Here is a 20,807-nt window from a genome sequence, read left to right on the forward strand (position 1 = left end):
GACAGAAGCAGCTTGAGCAGCAACATTTTCTGAATTGTTAGTTGACCAGTATGTGTGCCGATTGATAATGAGTTTCCATATAATCTGGGTTGCGAAGCTGTGCTTTTGTTTAAGTATTTGCTGCTTTTATTGTCCAGCCACTGATTGCTCATTTGTGCCCCAATCCAGCGAGGCCTGTGATTTCATCTCCCCAAAATTCAGGATCTCTCTTCCCCAAGACAGGCGATTTCCACCCACCCATCCATCACCCAAGAACTTCTATCCCACTCCTCCCAACCATAGTGCCTCCCAGACCTCCAACCCACTCATCCCCGAGACCCTTCATCTCCCTCCTGTCCCCGAGACCCTTCACCCCCCTCTCCCCTAGACCCTTTATTCCCCCTCCTCTCCCCGAGACCCTTCATCCCCCTCCTCTCCTTGAGACCCTTCACCCCCCTCCTCTCCTTGAAACCCTTCATCCCCCTCCTCTCCCTGAGGCATGTCATCCCCCCTCCTCTCCCCGAGTCCCTTTACTCACCCCCCCTCCCCGAGACCCTTCACCCCCCCTCCTGTCCCCTAGACCCTTCATCCCTCTCCTGTCCCTGAGACCCTTCATCCCCCCTCCTCTCCCTGAGACCCTTCATCCCCCCTCCTCTCCCTGAGACCCTTCACCCCCCTCCTCTCCCTGAGTTCAACCTTGATCAATTCTTAACAATGCACCAGAGCCTCAGTGCAAAAGTTACTGGAATGGAAATTCAAAGATTTAGTACTCAACTGTTTTGAAATATTTTATGGAATAAACCGAGTTGCTACTCCCTTGATTGTGCCTGTGTGTCAGTTTAAGTATTTCATTTGTAATTAAATTAATTCTAACCTGTGCATTTTAATCTGACAATATGATACTTAGCACCTTATATTGTTGACACTAGATCTTAATGGTGAGTCAGCCATCCAGTGTCTGCTGCACGACAAGAGAATAGAAAGCTTGTGGTTAGTCTTGTGGCCTATCATAAACAAGGTGGTCATTGGAGACAGTGCGCTGTTTCTGCATGCTGCCATTTTGTTGTGAACGCACAGGATGTTGTATAGAACTATAATGACATTGTTGAGCTTGATGCTAGCCTGTGATTCTACTGTTGAATGTTTCTTTTGATTTAATCTTTAAAAAAAGTTATTCGTTAATAAAAAAACAAGAAGAAACATGAAGGTCGTTCTCAGTAATGGACTGATGTGATCACTCATGGACAATATATTCATTACCAGTGACAATATTCTTTTCAGTTTGTTGTCTCATTCAGCAATTTATCAGTCACTGAAGATGTGTTTTTATGTAATGTTTAAATTCCAGAAGTTGTAGAAATGCTTTTTACATCTTTATACTGGGTGTTAGCAAGACATAAATTAGATTTTCAGTGTCTGTCATATATAGTATGTGTACTGGCAGCAGTTAGATTTATAGGTGCTGTCTTTATTCAGGAGGCTGGCTGCAGCTCATTCAGCAGCTTATTGTGCATAAGGTGACCAGTTGACCAGCTATCCTCACTCCTATTCTGTGCTAAGTTATCCACAGTGTTGTGCACAGCAGGAATCTTTCAAATCGAGAGATTCAGCTAAAGTGAAGCTGAAGCAAATGGTTTATTGTCAGTATCTTTAAAATGGGATTGTTCCTGGTCATTTGCCACGTATCCTGGTTATCATTCACATGCAGTGAATTCTCGTACTTTTTAGCTCCTTTCGATGTGATCAGTAAAGGCAGTGACCTAGAATCCCTTAGGTTTGAGGCTGAGATTTGCGCTGCTTAGTGTATGAGTCAATGCTGGATGTGTAACAGAACAAGTTACTGATCTTCACCACTGGTAGCAACTACAGCATGGGGAACAGCAAGGTACCAATGTTGTTTCCTAAGCGAGAAATGTCTCTCCTACTGGCCCCCCACAAAGTTGGTGACTTGTTCTATAGCACTGGAAGTTCTCTGGGTATCTTAGTCAAATGGTCATTTTTCATATGTGGTCTTAGACAGCGGGTATTTGCATTATATTTGACACTGCCTGTAATCCAAGCTATGCCCTAGAGTGTCATCACTGAACTTCTACAAATGCACTTCCCAGTAAGAGGAGTTGTGTGATGGTCTAGAATGGAAGCCCCGGTTACCCTCCTGTCACCACATTGCCTGGGATGAACTGGGGGCTCTTTTGTGGCTCACAAGCAGGCCATGTGGTACATTTGTTCACTGACATGTTCAAAGACTCCAACCTATGAAATTGTTAAATAGAACGGGTAGACTATGACACAAGTGACACAGTTGACAAGTTGTGTGGGTCGTCTTCACTCAATGCATTCGGCAAAACAATTAGGAAGTTACTGAGTAGAGTTGTTAGTCTGTTTTTTCATTCCGTTACGGGTTAATATGTATTCAAGATACTTGAAGGCAATTATTGTGGTGCTTTTAACATTCTTCAAACAGGTTATTTTGATTTAAGATTTTATTTTATTAGTATATTTATTTCTGTTTTGTCTAGGTATAAAATATATATTTATATATAGTTGGTTGGATAAATCATTTCAATAATAGTTGTTCCTGAGAGCAAGGGTCAGTAAAATATTTGCAATGACTAGATCTAAATGCTATTTTGTAAAATATTTTTATAGCTCTTGTTGGATGCTTTTATAGGTATGTGACTAACAAAAAGTTGGTGTGTTTTTATTTAAAAAGAAATACTGATGAGTTATGGACTGTGCTCATAGTATATTATACAGTTTGTTCACATCAGGGACTTTAGGCAATTCAATTTTACGAGAATCTTTTATTGTTCATTTCAAATATTGAAAGCAATATTTTGAAAACATCAGGTATGAAAGAAATGTGACATCTATGCAGAAGTGTTGCCCAGTCATAGAATTCAAACTGTCCTTGTTGATGTTGCAGGATTTGGCACAATTGGAGATAATATGTAAGCAGCTTTATGAGGCCACAGATCCAGCCCAGCGATTGCAAGCAGAGAAAGCCTTGATTGAGCTCACTGAGAGCCCAGAATGTCTCAGCAAGTGCCAACTCCTACTGGAACAAGGAACAGTAAGTTCATTTTTATCCTTTGGTGTGTTCATGCCAAAAGAACTGGAATTTTTTTTCTACTTGCTGTCCAGTGATGAAGAGGTTCCAAAATTGGTTCTGAGACCAAGACAAACCTGAGACAACTCCCCAGCAGTGTTAGACAAGCCAACTACTGAAGAGCATGTTGTTACGACTCGCTGGGAATAGTGAGCTGCAATATCAAGCTCCAATGCTCCCTGAGCCATGACAAATGTGAAAAAGTTTGATCAACCCACCTAATTGTTTAATTTAGGTTAACAGAATACGAGCACCAGGTTTGTAAACTTAATAAGTAAATAACTGTTTATTGAACAAACTGTCGTTAAACAGTGGCAAAATAAAGAAATATGAATGCTAATTTCTAATTCTATAACTTAAACTCTACCTCCTTCTTAAATCCCTATACATACACATACAAGACACAAGACACACAAAAGCATGGATTTTAGGGGTGGGATAAAACAGTTCAGTAGCACCAATTCCGGAGTACAGGATTCGATGGGTTGATTTTGATCAATGTCTCCCAAATTCCTTTCAGTTCTTTGTTGATGACACGAGGTAGTCCTTCAGCACTTTGTCTTTAGTTCACTGGTTGAGTACTTGACTTTCAATGTCTCTAATGGTGATTTCCCCATTTTTTTTATTAGTTATCCAATCCTCTATCCATGCTAATATACTACCCCCAACGCCATGGGCTCTTATCTTATTAAGTAGCCTTATGTGCGGTACCTTATTGAACGCCTTTTGGAAACCCATATATATTACAACTACTGGTTCCTCTTTATCTATCCTGCTTGTTACCTCCTCAAAGAATTCTAATAAATTTGCCAGGCATGATTTTCCTTCATGAAGCCATGCTGACTGTGCTTGATTATATTATGCATTTCTAAATGCTCTGCTGTTATATCCTTTATAATAGACCCTAATATTTTCACAATGAAGAATGTAAGCTAAGTAGCCTGTAGTTACCCTTTTTTTTTGTCTCCCTCCCTTTTTGAATGAGGGTGTTACATTGGCAGTTTTCCAATCCTCTGGGACTTTTCCAGAATCTAAGGATCCTTGGAAGTTTACTACCAGCGCATCCACTATTTGTGTAGCTACTTCCTTTAATATCCTAGGATGCAACCCATCAGGTCCAGGGGACTTACCGACCTTTAGGCCCACTAGTTTCCCTAGTGCTTTTTTTCTTGTGATAGTTATTGTATTTATTTCCTCCCCCACTTTTGCCTCTTGATTATTTTGTATTTTTAGAATGCTATTAGTGTCTGCTCCCATGAAGACTAATGCAAAGTATTTACTCAGCTCCTCTGCCATTTCCTAGTTTTCCATTATTATTTCCCCAACCTCATTCTCTAAGGGGCCTATGTTCATTTCGGTGTCTCTCTTCCTTGTTGTCCGTTTTTATATTACTTGCTAGTTTACCCTCAAAGCTTATTTTCTCCCTCTTTAGTTTTTTTGTCATCTTTTGTTGGTTTTAAAAACTTTTCCAATCCCCTGGCTTACCACTAATCTTTGCCACATTTTATGTTTTTTCTTTCAATTTGATACTATCCTTAGCTTCCTTGGTTAGCTATGGTTAGTTTATCCCCTTCCTAGCATTCTCCTTCCTCACTGGGATATATCTTTGTTGTGAGCCATGAACTTTTTTCTTAAACGTCTGCCATTGTTCATCAACCGCTTTTTCTGCTAAACACCTTTCCCAGTCCACTCCAGCCAACTCTGCCCTCATTCCTTTCTAATTACCCTTATTTAAGTTTAGCACAGTTGTTTCCGACCCAAGTTTCTCACTCTCAAACTGAATGCTAAATTCTACCTTGTTATGGTCACTGCTTCCTATGGGATCTTATACTCTGAGATCATTTATTAAACCTGCCTCATTACACATGACTAGATCCAGTCTGATCCCTGGTTGGATCCACCACATATTGTTCTAGGAAACTGTCCCGAATACACTATATGAATTCTTGCTCGTGGCCACCTCTGCTAGTTTGATTTTTCAAATCTACATGAAAATTTAAGTCACCCAGGATTAATGTACTGCCTTTTTTACATGCCCTCATTATCTCCTGATTTATTCTCTGTCCTACAATATAGCTATTGTTAGGGGGCCTATAGACTACTCCCACCAGTGTCATCATCCCCTTGTTATTTCTTAGCTCCACCCATATGGATTCTACATCTTCCGATCCAAGATCATTTCTTGCTATCGTACTTATTCCATCTCGTACTAAAAAACTACCCCACCACCCTATCCTTTCGAAAAGTCACATACCCTTGAATATTTAGTTCCCAGCTTTGATCTTGTGACCACATCTCTGTAATGGCTATAAGATCACACCCGTTAACCTCTATTTCTGCCGTTAATTCTTTTATTTCGTTCCGAATATGACGTAAAGAGCCATTAATTTTGCCTTTTTACCATTTATTCCCCCTTTGACCCCATTTACTGCTTTTTTTAAATGTTTGTACACTCTATCCCTTCCTGTCACACTTGTGGGTATCAATACCTAAATAGCTGTCCTGCAATGCTGCCATATCCTTTTGCTTTGTTAGCCTATGTATCCCCTCTCCAGAACCCTTCTCCCCTCTCCAGAACCCTCCATAATGTTGATATTAGTTCTGCCTCATCCACAAATCCTGGAAGTGAATTCCACAGTCTCTTAACTTTGTAAAGAGGTTTTTCCTGCCAACTATTCTATAAATCTTATATTTAAACTTGTTTCAGCCCCTTCTTGATTCTTCAGCTACTTTTTTTGAATTTATTCATGGGATCTGGGCATTATGAGCAAGGCCGATATTTATTTCCCATCCTAATTGCCCTTGAGAATGTGGCAGTGAGCCGCCGCCTTGAACTGCTGCAGCCCATGTGGCGCAGCACTCTCCCACAGTGCTGTTAGGGAGAGTGTTCTAGGATTTTGACCCAGCGGCAGTGAAGTAACAGTGATATGGTTCCAAGTCAGGATGGTGTGTGGCTTGAAGGGGAACTTGCAGGTAATAGTATTTAAAAATGTTTTTTATTCTTTCATGGGATGTGTGCATCGCTGGCAAGGCCAGCATTTGTTGCCCATCCCTAATTGCCCTTGAACTGACCTTGCTCGGTCATTCCACCAATTGCTGTGGGTTTGGAGTCACATGTAGACCAGACCAGGACATTGGTGAACCAGATGGGTTTTTGCGACAATTGAAGGTAGTTTCATGGTCACTATCGCTGATAGTGGCTTTATATTTCAGATTTAATAAAAATAAAGCTGCCGTGGTGGGATTTGAATCCGTGTCCCCAGAGCATTAACCTGGATCTCTGGATTACTAGTCCAGCAACATTACCAGGACGCCACCATTTCCCATACATCTGTTGCCCTTGTCTTTCCAGGTGGTAGAGGTTGCAGATTTGGACGGTGCTGTTGAAGTAGCCTTGGTGAGTTGCTGCAGTGCAACTTGTAGATGGCACACATTGCTGCCACTATGATGGAGGGAATGAAAATTTAAGGTAGTGGGTGGGGCTCTGGGCTGCTTTGTCATGAGTGTTGTTAGAGTCATACTCGTCCAGACAAGTGGAGAGTATTCCGTCACACTCCTGACTTGTTCCTTGTAGATGGTGGACAGGCTTGGCCTCCAATTACCAGAACCACCTTCCTTTGTGCTAGGTACGATTCCAGCAATTAGAGAGATTTCCCCCTCACTGCCGCCCTCCCTGATTCCCATTGACTTCATTTTTACTAGGGCTCCTTGATGTTACACTTGGTCAACTGCTGACTCGAGGTCAAGGGGAATCACTTTCACCTCACTTCTGGGATTCAGCTCTTTTGGCAGTGGATGGACTGAGGCTGTAATGAGATCTGGAGCCAAGTGATCCTATTGGAACCTAACTGAGCGTTGGCAAGCAGGTTATTACTGAGTAAATGACTCTTGATAGAACTGTTGATAGCAACTTTCTTCGCTTTGCTGATGATTTAGAGTAAACTGATGGGACAGTAATTGGCTAGATTGTATTTGTCCCACTTTTGAAGAACACTTTTATCCATCTAATCATAGACAGAATATCATATGTAATGGCTTCTCTTCTATCTTCCCCACCGTTTCTGCTGGTGTCACTCCAAGGATCTATCCTTGGTTCCCTGCCTTCCTACTTCTCATCTAATGCTTCCCTTCAGCGACATTGTCCAAAAGCACAGCGTAAGTTTTCGCAAGTCTGAGCAGCGAGATCAGCAAGACTACAGAGCGCAGAGAGTGATGGCAGAAGCTCAGTCCAAGCGGCGAGAGACAGTGAGGGTAATGGGGCTACAAAGAGCATGGAAATGGAAGTTGAGAACTCTGTCCAAGTGGCGAGAGACAGCAGGGCTACAAAGAACATGGAGAGGGAAGGTGGGAGCTCAGTCCAAGCAGCGAGAGGCAATGAGAGCAGCAGAGCAACAAAGAGTGCAGAGAGGGAAGGCGAGAGCTCAGTCTGAGCGGTAAGGGACAGAAAGCACAGCGGGGCTATGAACAGCATGGAAGGTAAAGGCAGGAGCTGTGAGATGACCAGGATCCATTTGCTGATGAATATTTCTGATCTAAACTAGGGAATAAACTGGTGAGCGTTATCTTTTTTTAAAGTAGGGCTTATTACTACCGATAAGATGTATTAAGTATTAGTAGGAATTATAAGTATTAATAATGTTTTTCAGTATTGATAAGATTTGTTGATAGTTAGGTTTATTTGTATTGATAAAGGTTTACTGTGGCTACAAGAGTAGATCATTGCGGCTTTGGTTCAAATATGGACAAAAGAGCTGAACTCCCGAGGTGAGGTCAGAGTGTTGACATCAAGGCCGCATTTGACAGAGTGTGGCATCAAGGACCCTTAGCAAAACTGGAGTTAATGGGAATCAGGGAGAAAACACTCTGCTGGTTGGAGTCATACCCAGCACAAAGGAAGATGGTTGTGGTTGTTGGAAGTCAGCCATCTCAGCTCCAGGACATCACTGTAGGAGTTCCTCAGAGTAGTGTCCTCAGCCAAACAATCTTCAGCTGCTTCATCAATGACCTTCTTTCCAGCATAAGATCAGAAGTGAGGTTGTTCGCTGATGATTGAAGAATGTTCAGCACCATTCGCGACTCCTCACTCCTCACATGCTGAAGCCGCCCATGTCCAAGTGCAGCAAGACCTGGACAATATCCAGACTTGGGCTAACAAATGGCAAGTAACATTTGTGCCACACAAATGTCAGGCAGTGACCATCTCCAACAAGAAAGAATCCAACCATCGCACCTTGATGTTCAATGGGATTACCACCAGTGAATCGCCCACTATCAACATCCTTGGGGTTGCCATTGACCAGAAAATGAATTGGACTAGCCATATAAATACTGTCGCTACAAGAGCAGATCAGAGACTAGGAATTGTGTGACGAGTAACTCACCTCCTGACTCCCCAAAGCCTGTCCACCATCTACAAGGCACAAGTCAGGAGTGTGATGGAATACCGCCCACTTGCCTGGATGAGTGCAGCTCCCACAAAACTCAAGAAGCTTGACACTATTAAGGACAAAGCAGCCCGCTTCATTGGCACCACATCCACAAACATTCATTCCCTCCACCAGCGATGCACAGTAGCAGCAGTGTGTACCATCTACTAGAGGCACGACAGGAATTCACCAAAGCTCCTTCCACAGCACCTTCCAAACCCATGGCTACTACCATCTAGAAGGACAAGGGCAGCAGATAGATGGGAATACCACCAACTGGAAGTTCCCCTCCAAGTCACTCACCATCCTGACTTGGAAATATATCACCGCTACTTCATTGTCGCTGGGTCAAAATCCTGGAACTCCCTTCCTAATAGCGCTGTGGGTGTACCTACACCACATGGAACTAAAGCGGTTGAAGAATGCAGCTCACCGCCACCTTCTGAAGGGCAACTAGGGATGGGCAATAAATTTTGGCCTAGCCAGCGAAGCCCACATCCCGTGAATGAATTAAAAAAAAATGTGATTCATTTTGGTAGGAAGAATATGGAGAACAATATAAAATAAAGGGTTCAATTCTAAAGGGGGTGCAGGAGCCGGAGGACCTGGGTGTATATGTACATAAGTCATTGAAGATGGCAGGACAGGTTGAAAGAGCAGTTAATAAAGCATACAGTATCCTGGGCTTTATTAATAGGGCAAGGAGGTTATGTTGAATTTGTATAATATACAAGTTTGGCCCCAGCTGGGTATTGCATCCAGTTCTAGGTGGCAGACTTTTGTGAAGGCAGTGGAGAAAGTGTAGAAAAGATTCACGAGAATGGTTCCAGGGATGAGGAACTTCAGTTATGAAGATGGATTGGAGCAGCTAAGACTGTTTTCCTTGGGGGAGAGAAGGCTGAGAGTAGATCTGATTGAGGTATTCAAAATCATGAGGGGTCTGGATGGAGTAGATAAGAAGAAAGTGTTCCGACTCGCGAAAGGATCGAGAACGGGAGCGCACAGATTAAAGTATTGGCAAAAAAAGCAAAAGCGATCTGAGAACTTTTTCTCACAGTGACTGGTTAAGGTCCCAGAAAGGGGCATGTGGTACATGAGACAACGCCTGAGTGAGGAGTTGGGAATTTGGTTCAGGTGGGAATTTCTGGTAAGCTTTTCTTAACTTTAAATTTAGATTAAAAGTTAGGTTCTTACTTTCAAACATTGTTAATTGAGTAGCCTAGTTAAACAGGGAGCTGTCTGAAGCTCCCTGCTTCAGCAGAAAGTAGTTGCCCTCAGCAGGTGTTCATTACTGCATCAGAAAGCTAAGCGAGTCATCAGAGGTTCTGTAAAAGCAGAAAGATTTTAAACCCACATGCAGAAAGGGGTGCACAGATGGAAACTAAGCTTTAGTGAGGTGTAGATTGAGTGACAAGCTGGGAATTTGGTTCAGGTGTGAATTCAGGGAAGAGGGGGAAAGAGGTGTTCCTTTTTCTACTTTTTTTCTGACTCCAGTGGTTTGTAAGTTTCCTTCCTTATCTCTAAGCTAGGTGAGTGCAACTTTCTATTACTTTACTTATATAAATTATTAACTATTTGACTAATTAAATAAATAAGGTTGGACAGAAATGGCAGGGTTGGTGGTGTGCTGTGACTGCAGCATATGGGAATCTGTGGAATGCACTGCAATCCAGGATAACCATATCTGCAGTTTAGGTAACTTCGGCTCTGAACTACTGAGGGGGTGGGGGGGTGGGGGGGGGCGGCAGCGAAGAGGAATGTGGTAGTGATAGAGAGAGCATAGTCCAAGGGGATAGACACTTCTCTGCAGTTGAGAAGATGAGTCCAGTTTACTGTGTTACCTGCTTGGTACCAGGGTTTGGGATATCTGCTCAGGGCTGGAGAGGAACATGCAGTGGGAGAGGGAGGATCCAGTCATTGTGGGCCACGTAGGTACCAACGACATTGGTAAGACTAGGAAAGAGGTTGTGCATAGAGAGTATGAGGAGCTAGGCACTGAAGTAAAACACTGAACCTCAAAGGTAATAATGTCTGGATTATTATCTGAGCCATGTGCAAATTGGCAAAGGCTAAATAAAATTAGAGAGATGAATGCGTGGCTCAAAGGCTGGTGTGGGAGAAGTGTTTTGTGGGGCACTGGCACCAGTACTGGGGAAAGTGAGGGCTGTACTGTTGGGACAATCTACACCTGAACCGTGTTATGGCCAGTGTTCTAATGAGCTGCATAACTAGGGAAGTAGAGAGGGTTTTAAACTAAATAGTGGGGGTAAGGGATCAAACTTGGGAAGATGTGGTAAACCAAAGAGTACAGACAAGGCAAGAGAGAAAGATATTCATATGGAAAAGGATAAACAGACCATGACAGAAAAGGACAGAGAGTACAATCTAAGAGAACTTCAACAGATAAGGCTAGGGGTTACAAAAATAATGAAAGGACAAAACTAAAGGCTCTGTATCTGAATGCACATAGCATTTGACACAAAATGGATGAACTAATAGCGCAAAAGAAATAAATAAGTACGACCTGATAGCCATTACAGAGACGAGGCTGCAGGATGACAGTTTGGGACCCGAATATTGAAGGACACATGACATTTAGGAAGTAAAGGAAAAAGGCAGCTGGATGGCTCTGTTAATTAATGATGGAGTTAGCATAATAGGGAGGGATGTTCCAAGTTCAGGAAACCAGGATGTAGAAGTGGTTCGGTGAGGGATGAGAAATGATAAAGGCAAGAAGTCATTTGTGGGAGTGGTGTACAGGCCCCTAACAGTAACCACACGGTAGGATGGGGTATAAACGAAGAAACAATGGGAGCTTGTCAGAAAGCTATGGCAATAATCATGGTTGATTTTTAATCTATATATAGAGTGGAAAAAATCAGATGGGTAAAGGTAGACTAGATGAAGAATTTATAGAGTGTTTTCAGGATAGTTTCTTAGAGCAGCACATTCTGGCACCAACCAGAGAGTAGGCCTGGTATTGTGCAATGAGATAGGATTAATTAATGACCTTATAGTGAAGGTGCCTCTAGGTAACAGTGATCATAATATGATTGAATTTTACATTCAGTTTGAGGGAGAAAAGAGTGGGCTAAGACTGGCATTTTGAACTTAAATAAGGGCAATTATGAGGGCATAAAAGTAGAGCTAGTTAAAGTGAACTGGCAAAGTAGGCTAAGAGATAGGTCAATAGAGATGCAGTGGCAGAGATTTAAGGAGATATTTCAGAAAATTTAGAACAGATACATTCGAATGAGAAAGAAAAATTCCAAGGGGAGGACCCACCAACTTTGGTTAACTAAAAAAGTTAAAGATAGTAAGAAGCTTAAGGAAAAAGCATAAAATTGCGCAGGTGGTTGGCAGGTCAGAAGATTGGACAGAATATAAAAAACAGCTAAAAGATTGATAAGGAGGGAAAAATTAGAGTGCAAGAGAAAGCTAGCTAGAAATATAAAAACGGAAAGTAAGTTTCTATAGATATTTAAAAAAGAAGAGTTAACAAAGTGAGCATTGGCGCTGTAGAAAGTGAGTCTGGGGAATTAATAACGGAAAATAAGGAGACTGCAGCTGAATTGAACAGCTAATTTGCATCGGTTTTCACAATGGAGAATACAAGTAACGTCCCAGAAATGGCTGTAAATTAGGAAGTACAAGGGAGGAAGGAACTCATGAAAATTGCAATCACCAGCGAAGTGGTACTAAGCAAATTGTTGGAGCTGTGGGCTGACAAGTTCACGGGTCCTGATGGACATCATCCTAGGGTCTGAAAAGAAATGGCTACTGAGATAGTTGATGCGTTGTTTTTAATTTTCCAAAATTCCCTAAATTCAGGGAATGTTCTATTAGATTGGAAAATAGTGAATGTAACTCCTTTGTTCAAAAAAGGATGGAGATAAAGCAGTAAACTACAGGCTGGTTAGCTTAACATGTGTCAGAGGGAAAATGTTGGAAATTATTATTAAAGACGTTATAGCAGGGCACTTAGATAAATTAAAGGTAATCAGGTAGAGTCAACATGGTTTTATGAAAGGGAGATCATGTTTAACCAACTTATTGGAGTCCTTTGAAGAAGTAACGTGTGCTGTGGATAAAGGGGAACTGGTGGATGTACTGTACTTAGATTTTCAGAAGGCATTTGATAAGGTGCCATATCAAAGGATAAAAGCTCATGGTGTAGGGGGTAACATTGGCATGGATGGAAGATTGGCTTGCTAACAGCAAACAGAGTAGGCATAAAAGGGTTATTTTCTGGTTCGCAAGATGTAACGAGTAGTGTGCCACAGGGATCTGTGCTAGGGCCTCAACTTTTTACAATTTATATAAATAACTTGGTTGAAGGGATCAAAGGTATGGTTGCTAAATTTGCTAATGACACAAAGATAGGTAGGAAAGTAAGTTGTGAAGAGGACATAAGGAGGCTACAAAGGGATATAGAATAGGTTAAGTGAGTAGGCAAAGACCTGGCAAATGGGAAATTGTGAAATTGTCCATTTTGGCTGGATAAATTAAAAAGCATATTATCTAAATGGTGAGAGATTGCAAAGCTCTAGGGTACAGAGGGATTTGCATGTCCCAGTGAATGAATTGCAAAACGTTAGTATGCAGGTACAGCAAGTAATTAGGAAAGCTAATAGAATGTTATCGTTTATTGCAAGGAGAATTGAATACAAAAGTAGGGAGGTTATGCTTCAGTTATGCAGGGCATTGGTGAGACCGCATTTGGATTACTGTGTACAGTATTGGTCTCTTTGTTTAAGGAAGGATGTAAATGCGTTGGTAGGAGTTCAGAGAAGGTAATAATATTAATACCAATACCTAAATGGGCAGGTTGTTTTATGAGGAAAGGTAAGGCAGGCTATGCTTGTAGCCGCTGGAATTTAGAAGAGTAAGAGGTGACTTGATTGAAATGTATAAGATCCTGAATCTTGATTGGGTGGATGTGGAAAGGATATTTCCCCTTGTGGGAGAATTTAGAACTAGGGGTCACAGTTTAAAGATTTGAGACAGAGATGAGGAGACATTTTTTCTCTTGGGTTTGAGAGTCTTTGGAATTCTCCTCCTCAAAAGGCGTTGGAAGCAGATGTAGATATACTCTTGATAAGCAAGAAGGTGAAAGGTTATTGGGGGTAGACGGGTATGTGGAATTGAGGTGACAATTAGATCAGCCATGATCTTATTGAATGGCGGAGCAGGCTCGAGGGGTCGAGTGGCCTACTTCTGCTCTGAATTTGTATGTTTGTATGTTCAAAATGCACTGCCTGAGAGTGTGGTGGAGGCAAGTTCAATCGAGGCATTCAAAAGGAAATTGGAATGTTATTTGAAAAGAAACAATGTGCAGGGTAACGAGGAGTAGGCAGAATGGCACTAGGTGAATTCTGCACTGTGACAATTCTGTGATATACTGGACGACAGCCAACTGTACCTCACTAACAGCTCTCTCGACTCCTCCACTCCTGCTAAATTATCAGACTGCTTATCAAACATTCAGTACTAGACGAGCAGAAATTTCCTCCAAGTAAATAATGGGAAGATTAAACCATTGATTTTGGTCCCTGCTCCAAACTTGATTGCTTAGTTACTGACTCCATCTATCTCCTTGGAAACAGTTTGCAGTTTGAGACTAAACCAGTATGTTCGCAACCGTGTTGTCATATTTAACCTCAAGATGAGCTTCTGATCCCATATCCGCACCATCAGTGAGACCATCTATTTCCACATCCATGTTATTGCCTGACTTTTTTATTTATTCATTCACGGGATGTGGGCTTCGCTGGCTGGGCCAGCTTTTGTTGCCCTTGAGGAGGTGATGGTGAGCTGGCTTCTTGAATCGCTGCAGTCCATGTGGTGTAGGTACACCTACAGTGCTGTTAGGAAGGGAGTTCCAGGATTTTGACCCAGTGACACTAAAGGAACAGTGGTATATTTCCAAATCAGGATGGTGAGTGACTTGGAGGGCACTTCCAGGTGGTGGTATTCCCATGTGTCTGCTGCCTTTGTCTTTCGAGATGGTCGTGGTTGTGGGTTTAGAAGGTGCTGCTTAAGGAGCCTTAGTGAATTCCTGCAGTGCACCTTGTAGATGGTACACACTACTGCTACTGTGCGTCGGTGGTGGAGGGAGTGATAGTTTGTGGTTGTGGCACCAGTCAAGCGGGTGCTTTATCGAATCATAGAGGTCCACAGCACAGAAAAAGGCCCTTTGGCCCATCGAGTCTGCGCCGGTCAAACAAGTACCCAACTATTCTAATCCCATTTTCCAGCACTAGTCCCATAGGCTTGTATGCCATGGCATCGCAAGTGCACCTCCAAATACTTCTTAAATGTTATGAGGATTTCTGTCTCTACCACCCTTTCAGGCAGTGAGTTCCAGATTCCCACCACCCTCTGGGTGAATAAATTCTTCCTCACATCCCCTCCAAACCTCCTGCCCCTTACCTTAAATCTATGCCCCCTGGTTATTGATCCCTCCACCGAGGGAAAAAGTTCCTTCTTGTCTAGCCTATCTATACCTCTCATAATTTTGTACACCTCAATCATGTCCCCCCTCAATCTCCTCTGTTCCAGGGAAAATAACCCCAGTCTATCCAATCTCACCTCATAACTAAAACTCTACAGCCCAGGCCACATCCTGGTAAATCTCCTCTTCCTCATGTCCCCCCTACACCCTCTGCCACTTATCTTGAATCTATGTCCCCTGGTTCTAGAATTCTCCACCAAGGGAAACAATTTTATCCTGTCCACTCTATCTATTCCCTCATAATTTTGTACACCTCAATCAACTCACCTCTCAGCCGCCTTTGTTCTAAGGAAAATAACCCCAACCTATCCAATCTCTTCTCGTAGCTACACTTTTCTAACCCTGGCAACATTCTTGTAAACCTCCTCTGCACTCTCTCCAGAGCTATTATGTCCTTCCTATAATGCGGATTCCAGAACTGCACGCAATACTCTAGCTGTGGCCTAACCAGTGTTTTATACAGTTTCAGCATTACTTCCCTGCTCTTACATCTATGCCTCAGCTAATAAAGGCAAGTATCCCATATGCCTTCTTAACCACCTTATCTACCTGTCCCGCTACCTTAAGGGACTGGTGGACATGCATACCAAGGTCCCTCTGATCCTCAGTACTTCCCAGGTCCTACCATTCATCGTGTATTCCTGTGCCTTGTTTGTCCTGTCCAAGTGCATCACCTCACACTTATCTGGATTAAATTCCAATTGCCACTGATCAGTCCATCTGACCAGCCCTTCTATATCCTTCTGTAATCTAAGGCTATCCTCCTCGCTATTTACCACTCCACCATCATCTGCGAACTTACTGATCAACCCTCCTACATTCAAGTCTAAATCATTTATATATACCACAAACAGCAAGGAACCCAACACCTATCCCTGTGGAACCCTACTGGATATAGGCATCCAGCCAGAAAAACACCCCTCGACCATCACCCTCTGCTTCCTGCCACTCAGCCAATTCTGGATCCAATTTGCCAAATTGCCTTGGATCCCATGGGCTCTTACCTTCGTTATCAGTCTCCCATGCAGGACCTTTTCAAAAAGCCTTGCTGAAGTCCAAGTAGACTACGTTAAATGCATTGCCCTCATCTATACACATGGTCACCTCTTCGAAAAAGTCAGTCAACTTGGTCAGACATGACCTCCCCTTAACAAAACCATGCTGACTGTCCTTGATCCATCCCTGCCTCTCCAAGTGTAGATTAATTCTGTCCCTCAGAATTGCTTCGAATAGTTTCCCCACCACTGACGTTAGACTGATTGGCCTGTAGTTCCCTGGTTTATCACTTCCTCCCTTCTTGAATAACAGTACCGCATTGGCTGTCCTCTAGTCCTCTGGCACCTCTCCTGTGGGCAGAGAGGTTTTGAAAATTATTGTCAGCGCCTCTGCTATCTCCTCCCTTGCCTCACTCAACAGCCTGGGATTTTATCCGGGCCTAGAGATTTATCTACTTTTAAGTCTGCCAGACCACTTAGAACCTCCTCCCTTTCTATGCTAATTTCTTTAATTATATCACAGTTCTTCTGCCTGATTTCCAGACCCGCGTTGTCGCTCTCACTTATGAACACCGACACAAAGTATTCATTTAGAACCCTACCTATGTCTTCTGGCTGCACACACAAATTACTACTATGGTCCTTAATGGGCCCTACTCTTTCCCTACTTATCCTCTTACTTTTAATGCACTTGTAAAATAACTTTGGATTTTCCTTTATTTTACCTACCAATATTTTTTTCAAGCCCCATTTTTGCTCTCCTAATTTCCTTTTTAAGTTCCCTCCTACACATTCTATATTCCTCAAGGACTCTTACTGCTTTGAGCCCTCGGTATCTGCCATTAGCCTCCCTTTTTCTCTTTATCCAATCCTGTATATCCCTCGACATCCAGGGTTCCCTGGATTTGTTCGTCGCACCCTTTATGTTTGTCCTGGATGCTTGAATATTGTGGGAGCTGCACTCATCCAGGCAAGTGGGAAGTATTTCATCACAATCCTGACTTGTGCCTTGTAGATGGTGGACAGGCTTTGGGGAGTCAGGAGGTGACTTACTCGTTGCAGGATTCCTAGCCTCTGACCTACCCTTGTAGCCACAGTGTTTATATGGCTAGTCCAGTTCAGCTTCTGGTCAATGGTAACCCCAGGCTGTTGATAGTGGGTGATTCAGCAATGGAAATGCCATTGAACATCAAGGGGTGATGGTTGGATTCTCTCTTGTTGGAGTCCATTGACTCCAGTTTTGCTAGGGTTCCTTGATGCCACACTCTGTCAAATGCGGCCTTGATGTCAAGAGCAGTCACTCTCACCTCACCTCGGGAGTTCAGCTCTTTTGTCCATGTTTGAACCAAGGTCATGATGCCATGAGACTTCATGTGGTCCAGAATTGATATTGAGACTCCCATGATTGTGTAGTTGTTAGATACAACTGAGTGGCTTGTTAGGCCACTTTAGAGGGCAGCTCAGAGTCAACCACGTTGCTGTGGTTCTGGAGTCACAATTAGGCCAGACTGGGTAAGGATGGCAGATTTCCCTCCCTAAAGGATATTTGTGAACTAGATTGATTTTTACAATATTTGTGGTCACCATTACTGAAATAGCTTTGTACTCCAGATTTGTACATTAATTGAACTAAATTTCTACAGCTGCTATGCTGCAATTGGAAACTCCTGTTTTGAGAGCATTAATCCAGGTCTCTGGATTACTGGTCCAGTAACATTACCACTGCTGCCATTCTCAATACTTGCTACCATCTGCCCTGTTCTATACTTTCAAAATTTTAAACAAGTATATCACCTCATAATCTGTTCTAAAGAAAAAAAGACTTTATTTGTATTTGCTCATACCAGGCGGCCTCCTATTGATTATGTACCTTCTCTAAAGTCTCAATAACTGTGCCATTGTGTGGCGGTCGAAACTCACGCATGACTGAAAGAGAAGTTTTGTTAAGTTTTTATATAGGCTCACCAATAACTTTTGGCTTGAATATTCTGTACTTTCTGAGGTAAAAATATTTTATTCCCTTAACTTTTATTTGACAGTCTCATCAGGCTGAGGTCCTGCCTTAAATATTGTGATTGTCCCTCTGCTTTTCCACAGCAATAAACCCACTTCCATTCAGAATATAATTATTGCTGTTCTTTTTACCAAAGTGCAGTACCTCAAACTTACTAAACAAATTTGTGCTAAATCTTCACAATCGTGACCCAATTTTTAAGCAGTATATATACATGCCTGGGAGTTCCAGGTTTGATTTCCTGAGTTACCATCTCAGCTGGGGCGATAGTAAGTGTACTGTCATTGCCGTTGAGCTGCACGTTCCAAAGAAGGGTCATATCAGACTCGAAACGTTAACACTGTTTCTCTCTCCACGGATGCTGCCAGACCTGCTGAGGTTTTCCAGCATTTTGTTTTTATTTCAGATCCCCAACCTCCGCTGTACTTTGCTTTTATATTAGATTGTTTTCATTTTTTCTGCTTCTGTGCTATAATTATTTTTTGAGAAGTATGTTGGTGGCAGTGGGGGTGGCTAGGTGGAAGAGAAATTGAATGAGAGGCGCATGCACGCACGCGCACGCACACGCGCACGCACACTCACGCACACACACACACACACACTATTTCAGGATGAATAGAATTAGGAATTCTCTGCCATAAGCCAGCGTTGAAGCGAAGTGTGTAAACACTTTTCCCTTAATTTCTTCTAATTTCCCTGGCTTAAAAAATAAATTCTCTGGAAAGTTACGAGATTTTATGAATCACTAATAGGTTAACAGGCCATATAGGATTACATTTTGGAAAAGATTTTGTTTCTCTTTCCCTCCGTTGAACATTCAGTTCTCAGTTACAAACCACAGGAAAAATAAGGCAGAGGCTCATGATGTCAGGTCTTGTTACCCAAGGATTTCGTGGTGATTTGAGCTGAGGACCAGAGTGCTTGTGCCTGGAATGACTGTGTAAATGTGGTTGGAGGAATTAACTTTGACACCCTACCTGTGGAGCCACCTATTTGGAGGATCTGAGAGGGGCAGCTGACAAGGCCAGATAGCTGTGTGAGGATTTTTTTCACAGGGGCCCCTTTGGACTAGATTGCTTTCAGCTGTTGTACATGGACAGCAGATCCTGTTGCCTGTAGCCATTTCTGGAGTTGGATTTTCCTCTCTGGGGTGTGTTCGACTTAATCTACTGACTTTAACTTGGTAACATGGCTGGCTTGGGTCACTGTTGGTGTGCTGTGCCTGACCAGCTGGAGAAATAAGAAATCAGAGCCCATGAGTTTTGAGATCAGTTTCCAGTCAATCAGTTGAATTTCAGTGGAAACATTTAATTCAAGGTTTGCATTATAGATGTTTGTAACATTTTAGAGGGATTCTTCAGATTTCTTCACTATGGTAAGTTTCTAGCCAAGCAGTTTGGTTATATGGCGGAACAGCTTCTGAAACACCCACACTGTATTAATACACGCAGTTAGAACTATGCCTGGCAAATTTGAGAGAAAGGTGAGACTAGGACCCGGATTTTCGCTCTGAGGCAGGCAGTGCAAGTCGCAAAATTTCCTGGCTCTCTGCATTTGCCTCGGGAAAAACTCCTTGAATGGAGTGATCTTCATTCTGGGGGTGCTGGTGCAGAATAGAGTCAGGCCTGCCAGCTCTGGATGCAGATTGGAGGGGCCACGGGCTCCCAAGTGCCAAGGTGGGCTGTTTAAAAGACCCGCCTCAGTTCTGTCAGACTTTGTCCCAGTTGTTAAATTTTAGACTGCCTAACCCTCGCCCCTCACAACCTATTGCCCCCCACCCTCCATGCCACCTCCATGCCCCAATGCCAACTTATTGCCAATCCATACCCTACCACCCACCCCATGGCTCCTTAGTCCCAATGTCAATTTAATGCCACCCCCTCTCCCCACTCTTGGCTGTTACACCTCCATGCCAACTCACCCAGTAGCTACCATGGGCAGATCACAGGAGTCATGTTGAGATGAAATAAAATAAAGCTCTAAATATCTATTACAGCCTTCACTATATTAAAAAAAGGTTTTTGGAATGACATAATGATAGCACTTTGGGAAACATCAACAAACAGCTACTGTAACTGCGAGCACAGAGATTTTTTTCAACCCTCACTGATACAGACAGCCTGTTTTTTTAATTTTTAAAGGGCTGGAGATTTAAATAATTTCACATCATGACAGTTCTACAGACATTATCTGCCCTTCAAGAGCATTTATGTCTGCTGTGAAAAATTGTGACTCCCACACTGCAGATTAAGGCCCTTGCTACAGTAAAAATGGAGTCTGTTTGAATTCAACACAGTTCAAATGGCCTTGCTGAGTTCAGGTTACCTTTGTGAGAGTCATACCCCAGAAGGGAAAAAAAAAAGTTCCGACCAGTACTCTTATTTCCCGGTTTTTATTGGTGTTCTATTTTAAGGTATACAAGACCAGTTTGGAGCAGTATTCTTATTTCCCAGTTTTCACTGCTTTTTCCCTCATGGGACCCCGCCCCCTTTTCCCCACCAGCGAAAACGAGATCTGCCAGAAATGGGGGTAGGACTTCCACACCTGGGCCCGCCCACCATTTTTAACAACTCCTCAATAATCCAGGCTCCAGTTTTGGGGCAGTGTGGTGTAGAGCCATATTCTACCTATTAGTGTTTTTCGGCCGAATCAGGATTAGGCTTGTGTCTATATCCTTCACGGGTTTTCCGTACGTTTCTGGCTTTCCCAATTCAGTTAGTATACTAATGGGAGGGCACATGGTAAGCAGCCAGTAAGGACACCCACTCCC

The 20,807-nt window shown here is 42.8% G+C and overlaps 1 protein-coding gene across 1 annotated transcript in view; it reads left to right on the plus strand.

Annotated features, from left to right (window-relative positions):
* The window catches only part of LOC144685323 (ran-binding protein 17-like), a 947,082-nt gene that overhangs the window by 15,728 nt on the left and 910,547 nt on the right, over positions 1-20,807 (plus strand). Inside the window, exon 2 of the mRNA XM_078549733.1 lies at positions 2,906-3,052. Within this exon, the coding sequence (XP_078405859.1) occupies positions 2,906-3,052 (147 nt within the window). The remainder of the gene's footprint in view (positions 1-2,905; positions 3,053-20,807) is intronic.

The sequence above is a fragment of the Cetorhinus maximus genome, chromosome 10 (genome assembly GCF_964194155.1).
Source record: "Cetorhinus maximus chromosome 10, sCetMax3.hap1.1, whole genome shotgun sequence".
Taxonomy (NCBI): Eukaryota; Metazoa; Chordata; class Chondrichthyes; order Lamniformes; family Cetorhinidae; genus Cetorhinus; species Cetorhinus maximus.